The sequence below is a fragment of the Cetorhinus maximus genome, chromosome 17, assembly GCF_964194155.1.
Source record: "Cetorhinus maximus chromosome 17, sCetMax3.hap1.1, whole genome shotgun sequence".
Taxonomy (NCBI): domain Eukaryota; kingdom Metazoa; phylum Chordata; class Chondrichthyes; order Lamniformes; family Cetorhinidae; genus Cetorhinus; species Cetorhinus maximus.
This window is the reverse complement of record NC_135895.1, coordinates 105,052,643-105,071,535: the sequence shown is the minus strand read 5'-3', so window position 1 is coordinate 105,071,535 and position 18,893 is coordinate 105,052,643. Positions and strand designations below refer to the sequence as shown.

The 18,893-nt window shown below is 43.2% G+C and overlaps 1 protein-coding gene across 5 annotated transcripts in view; it reads left to right on the top strand.

Moving 5' to 3' along the window:
• Positions 1-18,893, top strand: part of nos1apa (nitric oxide synthase 1 (neuronal) adaptor protein a) — a 410,966-nt gene that overhangs the window by 179,051 nt on the left and 213,022 nt on the right. For 4 of the 5 annotated variants that reach the window (XM_078561751.1, XM_078561753.1, XM_078561754.1 and 1 more), the window contains 3 exons: positions 87-179; positions 8,998-9,069; positions 15,626-15,684. In XM_078561751.1, coding sequence (XP_078417877.1) covers positions 87-179; positions 8,998-9,069; positions 15,626-15,684 — 224 coding nt within the window. The remainder of the gene's footprint in view (positions 1-86; positions 180-8,997; positions 9,070-15,625; positions 15,685-18,893) is intronic. The other variant, XM_078561752.1, reaches the window with a different exon arrangement.

Genomic DNA, 18,893 nt, shown 5'->3' with positions numbered 1-18,893 from the left:
ATGAAAATAACATTCTCCAAATTTTTGCTGATGGTTAAGGATGGCATCACTTATTAATATAGCTCTTCCATCCCTTTTTATTTCAGTATGAATTCAAAGCCAAGAACATCAAGAAAAAGAAAGTGAATATAATGGTATCAGTGGATGGCGTCAAAGTCCTCCTCAGGAAGAAGAAGAAGGTGGGTTCACCTTGAGCTATCTTTGAGGTAGTGATTTATAGCAAAGCCCATGCCCTGCCATTATGGAGCTTTCAGTCATCATCTACTGGAGTTTCATGTTTTCCAGTTCACTTGTGTCATTGTGTGCAGCTAGAAGCAATTTGCTGTGGAATCTATTCATTTGTGATTGCTATGGCTGCTTAGACGTTTGACCTCTTGCGTATTTATAGGATTCTGCTTTGGTCGCTGACAGAGCTCGTAAAGGTCTTGGTCCTTGGCTGTGCTGATGATTGATTGTGACATCTGTTTACACATGCCACTATCCATCTAGTACATCTGCAAAGTGATGGGATTGTTATTGGTAGCTCTGAGTCAGGTGAAACTGTTAACAATTACGAGAGGCACTTGGGAAGTGGAGGCTTCAGGTGGTCTGCATCAAGCCTGAGTTATTTTAAGGAACTTTCCAGTTATATTTTGACACTTTGTGCAAAAACAGAAAGTCCTGCCGGATGGCCAGGTGCAGTTTAGGGTGTGGATGTGTTGTTGGTTATTCAAGTAGAATGCAGCTTGGCCTATTCACAGATAGAAGCCTGAGCCCCAAATTAAGAAAGTTGCTAAACTATCCCAACTTCCCAGTTTTGGTCGTCTTTACCTTACTGCCCAATTTCTCAGACCTTCTGATCAAACCTATCAACATCTTCTTGAGGATCCTTTTACCCACCTCCAATATTCTCCCTCCACCTGGACCCCTCCCTCTGGATTCTTACCTTCTCTTGATCTTTTCATTGAGAACTGTCGGCGTGACATTAGTCGTCTCAATTTCTCTGCTCCTCACCCACTCTAACCTGTCTCTCTCTGAACTTACTGCACTCCGTTCTCTCAGGTCCAACCCTGACATTGTCATCAAACCCGCTGACAAGGGTGGTGCTGTTCTTGTCTGGTGCACTGACCTCTACCTCACAGAGGCTGAGTGTCAACTCGCAGACACTTCCTCCTACCTCCCCCTGGACCATGACCCCACCACTGAACATCAAGCCATTGTTTCCAGGACTGTCACTGACCTCATCTCCTCTGGAGATCTTCCTTCCACAGCTTCCAACCTGATAGTCTCCCAACCTCAGACGGCCCGCTTCTACCTCCTACCCAAAATCCACAAACAGGACTGTCCCGGCAGACCGATCGTGTCAGCCTGTTCCTGCCCCACGGAACTCATTTCTCGTTATCTTGACTCCCTTCTCTCTCCCCTTGTCCAGTCCCTTCCCACCTACATCCATGATTCCTCTGACACCCTACATCATATCAATAATTTCCAGTTCCCTGGCCACAACTGCCTCCTCTTCACCATGGACGTCCAATCCCTCTACACCTTCATTCCCCACCGGGATGGTCTGATGGCTCTCCGCTTCTTCCTCGAACAGAGGCCCGAAAATCCCCATCCACCACTACTCTCCTCCGTCTGGCTGAACTTGTTCTCACACTGAACAATTTCTCCTTAAACTCCTCTTACTTCCTCCAAATAAAAGGTGTGGCTATGGGTACCCGCATGGGCCCCAGCTATGCCTGTCTCTTTATGGGGTATGTGGAACATTCCTTGTTCCAGTCCTACTCCGGCCCACTCCCACAACTCTTTCTCTGGTACATCGATGATTACTTCGGTGCTGCTTCATGCTCTTGTCTGGACCTGGAAAAATTTATTAATTTTGCTTCCAATTTCCACCCCTCCATTTTCACATGGTCCATCTTTGACACTTCCCTTCCCTTCCTTGACCTCTCTGTCTCAATTTCTGGTGATAGACTGTCCACCAATATCCATTACAAGCCTACCGACTCCCACAGCTTCCTCGACTATAGTTCCTCACATCCCGCTTCCTATAAGGACTCCATCCCATTCTCTCAGTTCCTTCGCCTCCATCGAATCTGTTCTGATGATACCACTTTCAAAAACAGTTCCTCTGACATGTCTTCCTTCTTCCTTAACCGAGGTTTTCCACCCACAGTGGTTGACAGGGCCCTCAACCCTGTCCGGCCCATCTCCTGCACATCTGCCCTCACGCCTTCTCCCTCCCAGAAACATGATAGGGTCCCCCTTGTCCTCACTTATCACCCCACCAGCCTCCGCATTCAAAGGATCATCCTCTGCCATTTCCGCCAACTCCAGCATGATACCACCACCAAACGCATCTTCCCTTCACCCCCACAGTGGCATTCTGCCGGGATCGTTCCCTCCGGGACACCCTGGTCCACTCCTCAACAACCTCCTACACCTCAACTGCCTCTCACGGCACCTTCCCATGCAACCGCAGAAGGTGTAACACCTGCCCCTTCACTTCCCCTCTCCTCACCGTCCAAGGGCCCAAACACTCCTTTCAAGTGAAGCAACATTTCACTTGCACTTCCCTCAACTTAGTCTACTGCATTCATTGCTCCCAATGTGGTTTCCACTACATTGGAGAGACCAAATGCAGACTGGGTGACCACTTTGCAGAACACCTTCGGTCTGTCCGCAAGCATCACCCAGACCTCTCTGTCGCTTGCCATTTCAACACTCCACCCTGCTCTCTTGCCCACATGTCCGTCCTTGGCTTGCTGCATTGTTCCAGTGAAGCTCAACGCAAACTGGAGGAACAGTACCTCATCTTCCGACTAGGCACCTTACAGCCTTCTGGACTGAATATTCAGTTCAACAATTTTAGATCATGAACTCTCTCCTCCATCCCCACCCCCTTTTCGATTCCCCCCCCCCACTTTTTCCAATAATTTATATAGATTTTTCTTTTCCCACCTACTTCCATTATTTTTAAATGTATTTCCACCCATTGTTTTATCTCTACCTATTAGCCTTTTTTGATTCCATCACCCCACCCCCACTAGGGCTATCTGTACCTTTATTATCACATTCCTTAGATATTATCACCAGCTTCAACACCTCTTTGTCCTTTTGTCTGTGACATCTTTTGGTTATCTCCACCTATCACTGGCCCTCTATCCAGCTCTACTTGTCCCACCCCCCCCTTAAACCAGCTTATATTTCACCTCTTTTCTATTTTTACTTAGTTCTGTTGAGGGGTTATTCGGACTCGAAACGTTAACTGTGTTCCTCTCCGCAGATCCTGCCAGACCTGCTGAGTTTTTCCAGGTATTTTTGTTTTTATCTTCTTGAGGTGCTCTGCCTTCCATTGATGATGCTGTATGAAACAGACATTTGAAAAAAACTTCTTTGCACCTCTTAATTCAATGCTGGGTCTGTATCTGTTGCGGTTGGAGGTCCAGCTCCCACCCTCATCTCTGGCCCCCTCCTCCCAACATTGCACCACACTCCTGGTGAGGACCCAGAAATCCAGGTGCAATGTAAAGGAGTAAAGGATCTCTGGCCCTTTTTTATCTGAAATCAGAAATAGGCATTCTTTTGGAGAATGTGAGAGCATAAGATGTAAGAGCAGGAGTAGGTCATTCGACCCCTCGAGCCTGCTCTGCCATTCAAAGAGATAATACCTGATCTGACTGTGGCCTCAACTCCACCTACCTGCCTGGCCCCTTGATTCCCTTGTAGAACAAAAATCTGTCTAACTCAGCCTTGAACATATTCAATGACTCAGCCTCCCCTGCTCTCTTGAAAAGAGAATCCCAAAGACCAGCAACCCTTTGAGAGAAGAAATTCCTCTTCATCTCCGTTTTGTATGGGAGACCCCTTATTCTGAAATGGCTCCCCCTAGTTTCCCCATGAGAGGAAATATCCTCTCAGTATCTACCCTGCCAAGTCCCCTCAGAGCCTTATATGTTTCAATAAGATCATCTCTCATTTCTTCTAAATTCCAAGTAGAGGCTCAACCTTACCTCATAAGACAATCCCTTCATCCCAGCAATCAACTGAGTGAACCTCCTCTGATCTCCCTTCAATGCATGTATATGCCTCCTTAAATAGGGAAACTGCTGTATGCAGTACTCCAGGCACAGTCTCACGAATGTCCTGTGCAGTTGTAGCAAGACTTCCCTACTTTTATACTCCACCCCTCCTTCCAATAAAGGCCAACATTCCATTTGCCTTCCTAATTGTTTGCTCTACTTACATGCTAACTTTTTATGATTCATACCCAGACCCTCTGCATCACAACATTCTGTAGTCTCTCTTCATTTAGATAATATTCTGCTTTTCTATTCTTTCTACCAAAGTGGGCAACCTCACATTTTCCCACATTATACCTCATCTGCCACTCACTTAACTTATCTCTTTGCAGACTTTTTGCATCCTCCTCATAACTTGCTTTCCTACCTATATTCATGTCACCAGCAAATTTGGCTACAACATACTTTTTCCAAGTCATTAATATAGGTTGTTAATAGTTGAGGCCCCAGCACTGGTCCCTGTGGCTCCCCACTGGTTACAGTTTGCTGACCTGCAAATGACTCAATCAGGATATCAGTCCCATTAGTTTTATCTCTGTTTTTATTGAAACTTATACCATTTAAGAAAAGGGCTGTGAGAAGCCACATTGCAGAAGATACAGGGCTATCTCATACTGAAGGTGAATAAGACACAGTGTCATAGTAAAGGATACAAAATAGGCTGTTCCAACAACTGAACAAGCCCAAAGGTGGCCTACTAAGGTTATAATGACCCTGTGAATGGTATGTGAAGTAAGGGAGGCACATTAGTGCAGTCAAACATTCAGTTCTTATCAACTGTAACATGCAAGCTCTTGTTAAATGGTTGATCTGAATTTACTTTCAACCTACAAAGCGAAGCAACGTGACAGTTAATGAGCAGAATGGCCTTGTGGACCCATTGCTTTTGGTGTAAAAAGCAGTGACGGCTGCTCAAAGATAGGTAAATCAGTTAAGACTCATAGCCCCTGTTGTCTTTCCAATTTCGTTGTTAGCCAAAAACAGCCATCACAGGGACCATCACACTGGCACTTCCAATTAGAAGCAGTGTCTAGGTTAATTATAGTCTATACTTCCATTCTTGTGTTAACTGTGCAAATGTGAGAAAGGAAGAAGCTGATGTCCTTGTGTCCAACTCATTTCTCTTCTTGTAATGAATGATGGCAATGATCAGCTTTTTAAGCTTTTAGCCCACTTCTGAGAACCTTAGCCCAATGATTTCTGGACTGTCCGTCTCACTATGTTAGAAGCACAGTCACTGGCCTGGATTGGGGTGGGGGGCACCGAGCGGGCGAGGGGTATAGTCGGCTACCCACCAGACTCAGATCAGAGGTGGTCACGGGCTGCTGGGTGCTGTCTAAAAGGCCTGCCTCAGTTCCCTGGGACTTTATCACAGTTGTTTTGTTAAATATTAGGCCCTCTGGGACTCAACCCCACATCCACGGTCCATGCCCATATGTACCAACTCATGCCAACCTGTGCCCCCACCCATCCCCATGGCCTCTTATAACACACATGCCAACTTGATGCCAACTCTTGCCAACCCACATCCCCACTAACCCTATGGCTCCTTATAGCCCCAGGCCACTTAGTGCCAACCCATGAACCCACCCACCCCCATGACCCCTTATCGGCCCATGCCAAATTAGAGTGATTCCACCACCTACCCCCATGGCTCCTTATAGCCCGTATTCCATCTTATGCCCCACCACCCTTTCCCCTTACACCCTCCATACCAACTCACGCAGTATCCACTGTGGGTAGACCTCGGGAGCCATGCTGAGATGAAATAAAATAAAGTTCTAAGTATCCATATTCACCATGTCTTAAAAAAACACTCATTGATAAAAACTCATTGAGTACATCTAAGTTCCCTCAAACACTCAATCCCTTATAAAAACAAACATTTGTATTTGTAACCCCACATTAAAGACAACTAGTCATTTAATAACCTCTTTGAGCTGTCAATCAAACTCTGAACATACAGCCACCTCCCCTCCCTACACCCCCCCGCCACCCGACCACTGTGATAGATAGGATATGGAAAGCAGTCAAGCACTAATAATGATAACACTTAGGGTTATGGCAACAAAAAGCAATTGAAACTGCAGCACAAATGCAATTCAACTCCTGGAACAAAGCAGGCTGTTTCTTTTTCTACATTTATAAAGGACACAAGATTTAAATAACTTGACAGCATGACTGTTCCACAGACCTTTCCCATCCTTCATGAGCATTTACTCTACTCGAAAAATGCGTAATTCCCACAATGCAGGAGAAGACCCTTGTTCTGGCGAAAATGGGGTCTGTTTGAACTTGACAATGAGTTAAAAATGACCCTGCTGAGTTTGAGTTTCCCTCATGTGTGATTCACATTCTTTACTCTTTCCCTAGCGGGAATATGACCTGTTGGACATGGTGCGGGACTTCCGTATCTGGGTCCCGCCTGCCATTTTTGAAGTTCCCGCGGGACTCCACGATTCCCCAAAAGTTTAGGCTGCTGTATCCTTAGAGGAAGAACTTTAATAAATGCAGAAGGGAACTCAGTTATCTTTGTCAGAGTGATAACACATCAGCAGATGTCCATTATTTTTCAGACTTCCCCACACCCTGTGCATGAACATCCTAAGAACAAAATGGTAGTTGAGAAATATGGAATATGGGAAATTATTGGTCATATGTATTCTTTAAAATCAATTCACCTGTGAAGTAACGGTCTCCTCTAAGGACTCCTGAGAGAACAATACAACAAGCTCTGCATCAGAGATGTCCTACTTTCATTTATGTTTGGTAGCCAAGATTATGAAGAAGTAACCCTTTAGTAAAGGATTATTCTAAGGTGATGAACCTTTTGAGTGTGTGTTTGCTTTGCTTTCCCTGCACTGGTATTTTACTTTTGTTAGATCCTCCTATCTCTCCGAGAAGCTAGGATTTCTACTCAGCACTTCAAGTAGAGCAGCATGTTGAGATTGACATGCCACACAACTGTTACATCACGTGGGTTCCAATCCCCACTGCCATGATAAGAGGTAATCCTTCCCATGTCAGAGGGAAAGGAGTGGGGGAGTAGTTCAAATAGACTGGCTCCATTTCCTGCACCATTCCCAAGTTTAACACCACCGGATTTTAGACGCAGACGCGATTCCCACTGGACTCTGGCCAAGTTAATCAACACCAATCAGGATCCCATGGGGCAGGTGGTCCCAATGGCCTTTTAACCCGCTTCTAATTGGGGTGGCTGTGATTGTCAGATAAAGAAATCGGGAAGCCTGCGAGACCCTCAAGCGGCCTGTCTCATGCATCCATTTATTTTCTCAAATCTACCAGCCTGAATTGCGATAACTGGTCCCGAAGTCTGTTAAACTGGAAATGATGCAGTACAACAGGCTCTTTGTGGAGCCAGTACAGCTATATCAGAGTACATGTACTTTGACTGTAATTTCCCACTAATAAATTGAAAATGGCAGTTATACACCTACAACAGGCATATAGCTGATATGTAAACAACACAGAGATAAGCTACTTGGGATAAAGCGAGGGGAAGGTTGTGAAACATTCAATTCTAACTTTCATCACAGAAATAACAGAGTTTTATGACTACCCAAAATGTTTTATTGGATTTTCTATTGCATTCTGCACTTAAAAAGTGAATCAAAAATGGTACCAAACTTGCTAGTTATTTTCAAAACATTGAGTATGAAGTGTCCATGACTCTGCTGCTATCAATTATGTCCACTGGCAGAGTGGCACTGTGTGTTTTAAAGGGGAACAATTCTGAATCAAAGATTTTGGCATCCTTGTTTGCTTTCCAAACACTTAAAGATGCACCATTTTAAAATGGATATTGTAATGTAGTATTGCTCAGAAGAAACATAACAACAGCTCCAGAAATACAAATGTTTAATGATGATTCAGATTGCGTAGAGAGTTCTGATTTAATTTAGTTCTGATTTAATTTAGTCTTAAAAATACAGTGAAAATGAATTGATTATAGACAGATCAGACTCAGTCATCCAACTGTCGTACTCCTCTGGTAGGATGGGATCAGTGCTGTTCACTGCTCATTTACGGAGGTGATGAGTTGAACTGAGACTTGGTTTTGCCTTCATTTTATCGACCCTTTCCTGATGCAATATTTTAAGCTTTGGGAGCTTTTACAAATGTTTGGATCTTCCTGTTTTATGAAGGAGGGAGGGAAATTAATGTATCTCCTATTTGAAAAAGGAAAACACTAAGAATGGAATTTTTTTTTCATTTTTAACATGGAAGAATTTTTTTTTTTAATTCACTCATGGGATGTGGGTGTCAGTGACTAGGCCAGCATTTATTGCCCTTGTTGAGAGGGCATTTAAGGGCCAGCCACATTGCTGTGGGTCTGGAGTCACATGTAAGCCAGACTAGGTAAGGACAGCAGGTCTCCTTCCCTAAAGGGCATTAGTGAACCAGATGGGATTTTACAACAATCACTTCATGGTCATCATTAGACTTTTAATTCCCAATTTTGTTTTTTAATTGAATTCAAATTCTCCCATCTGCTGTGGCAGGATTCGAATCCGGGTCCCCAGACTGTTACCCAGGGTCTCTGGATTACTAGTCCAGTGACAATACCACTACGCCATCACCTCTCCCATGATGAATTTTCATTAATATGAGAGGTGTGCTGTTCCTAATTAATTTTTAGGAAATGTCATTGTTGTAAAATGGGTCTCTGGTCAAGCACTGAGATATTTGATTGTAAGTAATGCTTAAATTAATGTATTGATGGCTTGCTGTTCCTGCGCCTCAGCACTTGAGGTTTTCCCAATTTGATTCATCAAAGCACTAAGTACATTTTGTACCACTTTTTCTTGTAGTGTGTTAGCAGTCTGCAGAAGAAGTGAGGATTTTTTTGTGGTGATTTGTGGGTGCTTTCCTATCTTGGATTATTAATTGTGTTGTTGATTATTGTGTACTTTAGATGGCCAAGAGTCTAGAAGCTAAGGACGAGGACAGGAGAGTGACCCCGACTTCATTCTGGATGACTCTCCTTGTAAGTCGTTTTGGAATATTAAATCTCTACATTATAACATTGTTTATACATGTTTTAACTGAAACAATATATTTTTGAGAACATATTTAAAACATATATACTTCATGATTAGTATGGAATTGCAATATATTCAGTAAAAGACAAAGGAAGACTTGCATTTTTTAAATTCATTCATGGGATGTGGGTGTCTCTGGCTAGACCAGCATTTACTGCCCATCCCTAATTGTCCTAAGGAAGGTGGTGGTGAGCAGCCTTCAACTGCTGAAGTCCATATGTTGTAGCAATACCCACAGTGCTGTTAGGGAGTTCCACGATTTTGACCCAGCTGCATATATTTCCAAGTCAGCATGGTGTGTGGCTTGGAGGGGAACTTGAAGGTGGTGTTATTCTCATGCATCTGCTGCCCTTGTCCTTCTAGATGGTAGAGGTCATGGGTTTGGAAGATGTTGTGGAAGGAATCCTGGTGAGTTGCTGCGTGCATCTTGTAGATGGCACTCACTGCTGCCACTGTGCGTTGATGGTGGAGAGGATGAATGTTTAAAGCGGTGAATGGGATACCGCTCAAGTGGGCCGCTTTGTCCTGGCTGGTGTTGAGCTTTTTGAGTGTTGTGGGAGCTGCATTCGTCCAGGCAAGTGGGGAGAATTCCATCACATTCCTGACTTGTGCCTTGTAGATGGTGGACAGGCTTTGGGGAGTCAGGAGGTGAGTTACTCACCACAGAATTCCCAGCCTTTGACCTGTAACACCTTTCAAGACCGTAGGATATCCCAAAGCAGTTTGCAGCCAGTGAGGTTTTTTCAAGTGTGGTAATTGTTGTAATGAAGGAAATGTGGTTGCTAGTTTGCACACAGCAAGGTCTCAAAAACCACAATGAGGTAATGGCCAAATAGTCTGTTTCAGTGATGTTGCTTGCGGAATAAACATAAACCAGCAAAACAGTAACATCTTGTAATATTTGCAGTAACATGATCTTAGGAGAGAATACACACTTTAATTTTGTTTGAAGAATGCTGCGCGTACCCTGTGCCTTTGATAATGGGTCTAGGAGCTGTGGTTGAGAATTGATGAGGTACCCATGGTTGGGGCTTGATCTTTGAGCTGCTCCTAGTTTGGAAGAAGAGATGGAGTAGGGAAGGGAAGAAAGTCAGGTGAGCATAGTTTATTTCTCACTGGGGCTTTAGCTCTTTTGCTCCAGTGGTTTGATGTAAAAGACCTAATACCTGTTTGAAACCCCCGCTGCAAGTTTGCTTTGCCCTGAGGAGGTTGGCTTTCAGAAATACCAGGACTGCTTTGCAACCTTAAAAGCTGTGCTCAGAGGAATCGCCTTTAAAAGCCACAAGCTTTTTTTCCCTCCAAAATATACTCTATCCATAAAAAAAATTATTGTAAAATTACATTCCATAACAATTCAAATTGGACATTACTGAAAGTGCAATACAGTTCATGTGTATTCCATACAGAATGGCACTCTGAGCTGCTTCAATACAATTGCAATTACATGTGATATTTACAATGTACATTCCGTGACAAAGATACCTCTGGAGGCATTTTACAAAGTTTCCAGCCACTTAGTATAATATGGCAGGTGGACTTTAGATTGTGACCTTTCCCCATTGGGTCTTTGTGGCAGCTGTCCCAAGCTTTAGTGCACCCCTCGCCACTTAGTCCTGGACCTTGGAATGTGCCACAATAGGTCGAGGACATGTCTTTGCACTGGAAGACCAATAGGTTTCGGGCTGACCAAAGAGTGTATTTGACTAAGTTGATGGTCCACCAGCCACAGTTGATGTTTATCTACGTGTGCCCCCAGGGATGAGCTGCTTGAGATGAACCTAAACAAAAGTCACTCTCTATCTCTTTCCAGACCTTCTTTGTAAAGGCACATTGCAGAAGGAGATGGGTGATGGGCTCATCCCCACTGCAGCTGTCATGAGGGCAGCATGTGGAGGGGGAGAGACTCTGGGCAGCAGGAAGGATCTGACGGGGAGGGCCTTTCTCACCGCCAGCCAGGCTCCATTCTGGTGCTTCTTTGAAAGTTTTGCTGATGAGGCATTCTGCCAAATGACTTTGACAGTCTGCTCGGGGAACCATCCCACAGGATCCACCATCTCCTTTTCCTTCAGGGTCTCGAAAATAAGTTTTTTATTCATGGGACATGGGCGTCGCTGGCTAGGCCAGCATTTATTGCCCACCCCTAATTGCCCTTTTTCAGAGGGCACTTAAGAGTGAACCACATAGCTGTGGGTCTGGAGTCATATGTAGACCAGACCAGGTAAGGGCTGCAGATTTCCACCTCTAAAGGGACATTAGTGAACCAGATGGGTTTTTAATGACAATTGCCTATGGTTTCATGGTTATCAGACTTTCAATTCCAGATCTTTTTTTATTGAATTCAAATTCCATCTTCTGCCATGATGAGAACTGAACCTGGATCCCCAGAGCATTACCCTGGATCCCCAGAGTATTACCCTGGATCCCCAGAGCATTACCCTGGATCCCCAGAGTATTACCCTGGATCCCCAGAGCATTACCCTGGGTCTCTGGATTACTAGCCCAGTGATAATACCACTATGCCATCCCCTCCCCTGTTACATGCAGGCCAGCCAAATAAACTTGTGGTCAAAGGTGTTTTTTCTGCAGAAACTTTTCCACAAGAGGCAGGTGGTATGGCACATCCAACGGGCTGGCGTTTCTGGGGCAGTGTGGCCCGAGCCATCTTTCACAACACCGGAGACAGACAGAACCTCAGCACATAGTGACACTTGGTGTTTGCGTACCGAGGGCCTACACAAAATTTGATGCAACCACACATAAAAATGGCCATCAGGACGGGGGTGACGTAGGGTATGTTTTCCCCTCCTTCTCTAAACCTTTTCACACGGTGTCCAATGCTGACATCCAGACAAACTGGAAGAAAGCTACAACCAATGAGGCAAATTTTAAATTATATCTATTTAACTGAATGAGGAACCGGGAAGAGTTTGAATGGCCGAGCACATGGCCAGTATGCTCAATAATCCTGGTTCAGGTACCCCAAGAAAGAGTTTGGAAGGACTGTGGTCCCCAAAAGCTAAACTGGGTTTAGGTAATTGATGTACTTTACAAATGGTTGCCTTGGCAGGTCTGCTGGTTTTAGTTATATATCCTATGATATTGGCGCTAAGCAGGATGACTACCCTTGAGAATGGCCTAATGTTTGGAAAGAAAGAAAAAATTGCATTTATATAACATCTTTCATAACTTCAGGATGTCCCAAAGTGCTTTACACTTAATTAGTGCCTTTGAGGTGTGGTCACTATTGGAATGTAGAAAAACTGATCAAATGAATTATTTATTGACAAGTCTGCCGGCAACGAAATAGAAACCATTCATTTAGAAGATTTGAAGTCTTTTCTGTGCCTATTCCCCATTTTCCATTTCCTAGTTTTCTTCATGTTGCATATTTATGTCTCTGGTCTTTTGCTTCCAAGTTTGCACTACTTCTCATTCTCAGTGCCTGGAGAGTGGAATTTCTAAAGTTAAGACAGGAATCATTATGCATGTTCTCCAAATCTGTTTTTGTACATCAGCATTTTTACATGGGACAACAGCTCTGATTGGTGCAAATCTAAATTACAATGTTATTGATGAATAAAATTTTCTTTTATTGTATATAAAATTGGCCTCTTTATTTCCAAGATCAGAATAATAGATCTTTGTGGATTTTTCATTGACTTTTTACAGAAAATAACAATTGCACTATCAAAATTTTAAAAAATGGATCTTAGAAATTTTGTTTAAAAAGCATATAATATAAATATGACCCCAAAGTGGAAAGGACTTGGGAATGTACCTGAAGTTGAAAGATAGCATTATGTTAGAGGCATGACCTTTCATCAGAACTCATCTTTTAAACATCGATTAACCTATCATTAGGCCAACTGAAATAATAAAGTTTAGTTTGAAAGTCTACTGTATGATGGGAATTTAGCCTGCAGATTACTGGCACTCATGCCTTTGTTATCTTTTAGATTTGACTATTTCAATGCAGTTCTGGCAGGTCTCCCATTCTTGAACTTGTAAGCTTGAGCTTAACCAAAACTCTGTCGCCAATGTCATAACTCTCACTCACACCAAGCCCCATTCACTTCTCACCCCTGTACTCACTGACCCTGTGCTGGCTCCCAGTCAAGCAACATCTTGAATTTAAAATTCTTATCCTTGTTTTCAAATCCCTCCGTGACCTATCTCTGCAATCTTCTCCAGTCTCAAAATCCTCTGAGATATCTGCACTCCTGTAATTCTGGCCTCTTGAACATGCCTGATTTTAATCGCTCCATCATTGGTGGCTGTTGCATGGGCCCCAAACCCTGAAATATCCTCCCTGCACTTCTTCACCTCACTTTCCTCCTTTAAGACACGGCTTAAAACCTACTCCATCTGCTTAACTCCTTATGCAGTTCAATGTCCTATTTGGTTTTCCCAGTGAAGCACCTTGGGATATTTTATTACGTTAAAGGTGCTATATAAAAATAAGCTGTTGTTGTTATTTAGTAGTTCAAAGCAGTGGTCAAACATGTTGCTTATCAATCTTGGGGAGTGGGGGAAGTTGTGTGAGTCATAAAACGATTTCATTAGGAAGACATCTATAATAAATAGTTGAACTCTTGCCCTCACTGGGATAGTCACTTATACCTGCACCCTCCCCTGGGTTGGCATGCCTTTTCCCATTAGGCACATTCAGATTTCAGAAGCCTCCATTGGGAGGAAGAAGAGACAACTTGCCCAAACTTCTTAAACGGCCACTTAAAGCTACTAACAAGCTTGTTGTCGGCTTGTTCAGGGGCAGACTTGGATTTTCGCTTAGTGAGTCAGGTTCAACGAGCAGTCAGAACCACAATGTGGAGGAGGAGGTGGTGATGTAGCACAGAGCAGTCTTCATGAGTGGGACAGAGGCAAGAGGCAGCATTGTGATGTCCCTCACAGTGTTGGCAGAAGAAATGATGGAGTATTGTTAGCAACAGCAAATTGTTCAGGCACTTTGGAGAGATAGGACATAATATGGACCAAAATAAAAAAAGAAAATTTTGGAAACACACTGGCAAGTCAATTAGCATCAGTAAAAAAAGGAAAGAAAGGATAGACTAAAGTGAAGACCCTTTTCATGGCCGCCTTTCCTTATCTCTCCTTCTTTTCCTCACACCTCTGTTTAGGAGATTACAAACTGTACACAATACCCCAGGTGCAGTCTCACCAAGGCTCCACACAATTGCAGCAAAACCTCTTTACTCCTGTACTCAAATCCTCTTGCAATAAAGGCCAACATATCACGTGCCTTCCCAATTGCTTGCTGCACCTGTATGTTAGCTTTCAGTGACTCATGAACAAGGACGCCCAGATCCCTTTGAAGTTCAACACTTCCCAAACTCTCACCATTTAAGAAATGTACTGCATTTCTGTTTTCCGGACCAAAATGGAAAATTTCGCATTTTCCCACATTGTATTTCATCAACCATGTTCTTTCCCACGCACTTAGTCTGTCTGAATCCCCATGAAGCCTCTTTGCATGTTCCTCATAACTCTCATTCCCACATAGTTTTGTGTCATCAGCAAACTTGGAAAATAGGCTGCAACTTCCAAGCTCCAGGGCAGTGTATCTGGTAGGCACCCCAAAGATGTGCCGGGGAACATCTTTACCACCCCCCACCCCCCTCCCCCAGACCTGAAGGTTCCGAGATAAGGATTGCATGGCAATTGCCCGGGAAGTTCAAACTTCCGATGGGCAATTGCCCTGCACTGGGAACCATCCAAAAATGCAATTTGAATTTTAATTTTGGATGGTTCCGACTGTGTTACATTAATAGTTACCCAGAAACAGTAAGAAGAATTAGAACCAATTCTTGCTTCTGGGTAACTATTCTACCCACACTGACTCCCACATGGGACTCCCCCCCTCCACAACCCCTCCAACTGACTCCTCCACCCCGAACCCCCTTTGAGATTTGGTATTCTTGCATCTGTCCTGATGAGTGCAAGACGAAAAGCTTCAACAGAATGTCTCTTTTTTTCAGCAATACTCAACTCGATTTAACTTTCTGTGACGAGTTTAGGTCATTTACATGCATGTATAGGAACCTCCACATTTAAATGCACAACTTCCTTCACCCGCAGTTGAGATTCTCTCACCCCTTCTCCCACCTGAAGAAATTGTTTTCATGGATCTATCTATCAAACCCTTTTAATATTTTAAACACCTCAGTCAGATCAGCTCTCAATCTCCTATACTGAAGGGAATATAAACCAATTTTATGCTACCTGTTTTCAGAATGTAATGGAATGTAATGTATGTGAGCAGTGTTTATTTTTCTTGTAGCTGTAGCCATAATCCTTAAATTCAATTCCTTTGGAATTTGGATTGGCACAGTCTCTTAGTGCAGGAATTTCACACAATGTGTACAGCCATTTCCCGGACAATCAGCACATTTCACTCTATATTACTGCGTCAAACACTTGCAGGTTAGTTGACAACTTATTGCTGCTAAGTAATTTTTCTTTTTTTTTTATTGCTTTCTTCAGAAAAAGGAGTGGACCTGGGATGAGAGCAAGATGCTGATTATGCAGGATCCTATCTACAGGTGAGTTGATGCTCCTAGTGAGCCGCAGTTTTGTGGGCTTGTGAAGTTATCATGACTTCACCCTTTAACTCGAGGAGTTCAAAGTTCATGGGGAGCCAGTAAACATCTGTTGCATATGTAAACCAAGCTGCAACCTGCTGTATGACCAGGCAATGACTGGCTTATTATCACAGTTAGGATTCCTCTGTCATGCATTAAAACACACAAAAATACACACTTCAAGAGCTCTCTGGTGGTTTTATCTATTGAGCGATAGTACAGTTCAGTAAGTTCATGTTTTTGAAGCGGTATGTTTAATTCCCAGAAGTGTGTTCTATGTGTTAGAGTTGCTATGGGAATGGACAAAATGCTCCAGTGATGCGTGTAAAGATTTGAAATGTTCCTCATTAAAGGATGTTATGGGAAGTCAGTTTTTTTTAATTTAAAGGAATTAGATCTGGACTCTATTTCATGGAATCAGCCAGTTAAAAGCAATAGTTGTCTGCAGGAGACTTGTCATTCAAGTCCTCATAACTTTGGATGTATCTAGATACCTGCATGTTTGAACTTTCACCTGTGTTATTATTTCATATATTCCATGGAACCATTTATAAGTACTTCAAGAGCAGCTCCCAGAGGCAGACTTTGTTTTCTGCAACTAGTGTCTTCCCTGTTATCTACTGTTGCCCACAAGGTTGCCAATTGGCTATTTGAAGTAAACTGGATTAATTGTAGCCCCATGCTGTTACATCTTGTGGCTTCCAGAAGTTTGAAATAATCACATTATTTTACACAGATACAGGAGCTGACATTGAATATATTTCTTATAAGGAGATAATAGTACAGAAGATTGCCTTCTCCCGTCTCAGTTTACATTTATTTTACTGTTTTTGTTTGTCCCATCGCACCCTGTCCACCACCTCCCTTGTCTTGAGAGGCCTTTTTCAAAGCTGCTATACAATCAGACATTCAGGCCGTGAGGACTGGGGGCTGGTAATGAATGATTCAGCCAGGGAATCCAAGGATGTGGAGGCCTGTCGATCTTAGCGGCAGAGCCTCATTAATTAAAAGTCCCATCGGGATGGATTGAGCCTGGTTGGTGGGTGGAAGCAGGAACTTGGTGGCAGGAAGCTATACCCATGGGAATGATCCCAGGCAGTCAGCAGCAGGAAGGCTCTGAAGGTGACCAAGAGGTGGACACAAGACCAGGCTTGTGATGGGGGTGGGGAGGTGGGTGGCATGGGGGTGGTGTGGGGGGTGGGTGTGTTCAATATCAGACCAGTGTTACAATCCCCATGGAGACCAATAACTTGTTTTTAAAAAATGAATTTACAGTGACTGATTAAAAGGATTGCATGACAAGATTTCAAGATTTAAGACTTTTACTGTAACAAACAAAGTAAAAGCAAATTTGACTAAGCATTATTTCAGAAGGCAACTCATAATCTAAACTACAGAAAAGCTTCCCATTAAATTATAAAACAGTCAAAAACCTCCCTCCATGGTTCTACTTGACTCTGTCCCTTAAGTGGCTACTTCATTCTTCAGGAAGCAGTCCAAGATGATTCTTAGCTCCCAATGGCTTGCTTCCATTCTTCCTCTCCCAGCTGGGTAATTCCTAATCCCAGAATTGACTTTCATAGTGATGGAGAAATTGGAGATTCTTCTCTCCAGCCAAAGCTAAGCGAAGCTTCCAGCCTCATTTAAATCCTCACAAACTTGGTCTCCTCAATCCAAGCATGAGCTCCCATCCATATTCTGTGTGGTGAACAATATAAATTTACTGCCTTCATCTCTCTGCTGTCTCTTTCTCCTCTAGACTCTTGCAGTTCAGTGATATTTTATGAAAACTTGCAACCCAACCCTAAAATAACTTCCTATGGGTTCTTCTTCTCGCAAACCCATCTAATGGAAATGTGAATCAAAAGGGCCGTGTATCTGGGTAGAAATGCTAATTAAATATCTTCTTGACCCTCCCCTCCCCTCCCCCTGCCTCATTCCATCTTGGAATTAAATAGATGGTTTAAAATATAACCATTTACAAAACCTTCCCTAACACCTCCCTGGGTTTTGGAGATGAACAGTCAGCACAGCTGCTCTGGCCATTGTTTACAGGTGTGTATATCTTGCACCTTCCACCTAGTTCAACAACCTAGGTCCCCCTTTAACCCTTAACTACCAAGCCAAGCAAGCTTGTTGCCAGCAGAATTTAGAGGAGGTCACATAACCCCTTCATTCTTCCATCCTACCCTAAATTAAAGATACAGTCCCAAAACATAAAAAGTATTATAAGCTTTGTATTGTAACATCAGTAATACTCCATGTCAGGATATACGGCCATTGGCTGGACCTCGATGATGGCCTGATTCACTGCCATAAAACTTACTGCAGGTGAGAGCTAGCAGCTAGACTTTATCAAACTTTAACCCATCTCGTGCTTCATTCTAGCTGGGTAAAGGAGAGAGAGGGTAAAATTTCAGCCTAGGGCCTGAATTTTTGCACAGAAAGGGGAATGGCTGTGGATCTGAAAGTCCTGACCTTGCCCCCACTAATCTGATCTGATTTTCTCAAGGAGGGAGTGGGAAATACAACATGTGCATATTAGACCTGGGGGAGGCCTAAGTTTAATGGAGTTCTTTGGAGAGGTAGGTTACCCTTTGGGAGTGGTCAGGCACCCTTTAGGAGTGGTAAAGTGCCCTTTGGGATTGTTAAGAGTGGACATGAATGTGCATAAAAAGTGGATAAAACTCATTGTCAAGCTCATTGGGACTGTCAAAGGGGCTGTCATAATATTTAAATCTCCTGCCTTTTAAATATGTGAGAAAAAAACTGCCTGCAGTGTTGAACAAAATATCTGTGCTTGTTATTTCATGTCTGAGCCTGAGGGGACCTATTATAGGATTAGTGTTGCACGACTGATTTCACAACCTATCATTATCACAGCAGGGTGCCTGTCAATTCACTGATTGACAGTTCCACATGCTTATAAAGTCTTTGAAGTGGGAATATGAAAATAAATGCTTGCTCTTACAAGGGATTAAAGGAATTTAAATATAGTGAATGGATTTTTAATCAAATGCGGTTTTTTTAAAATAGTGATTTCATCAATACACTTAAGAACTTTATTTAATCTTAGCATGGGTCCTCAGGTCTGCCATGGTGGATACTGCATGAGTTGACATGGAAGGTGTAAGGGCAAAAGGTGGTGGGTGGTGATTGGCATGAGTTGG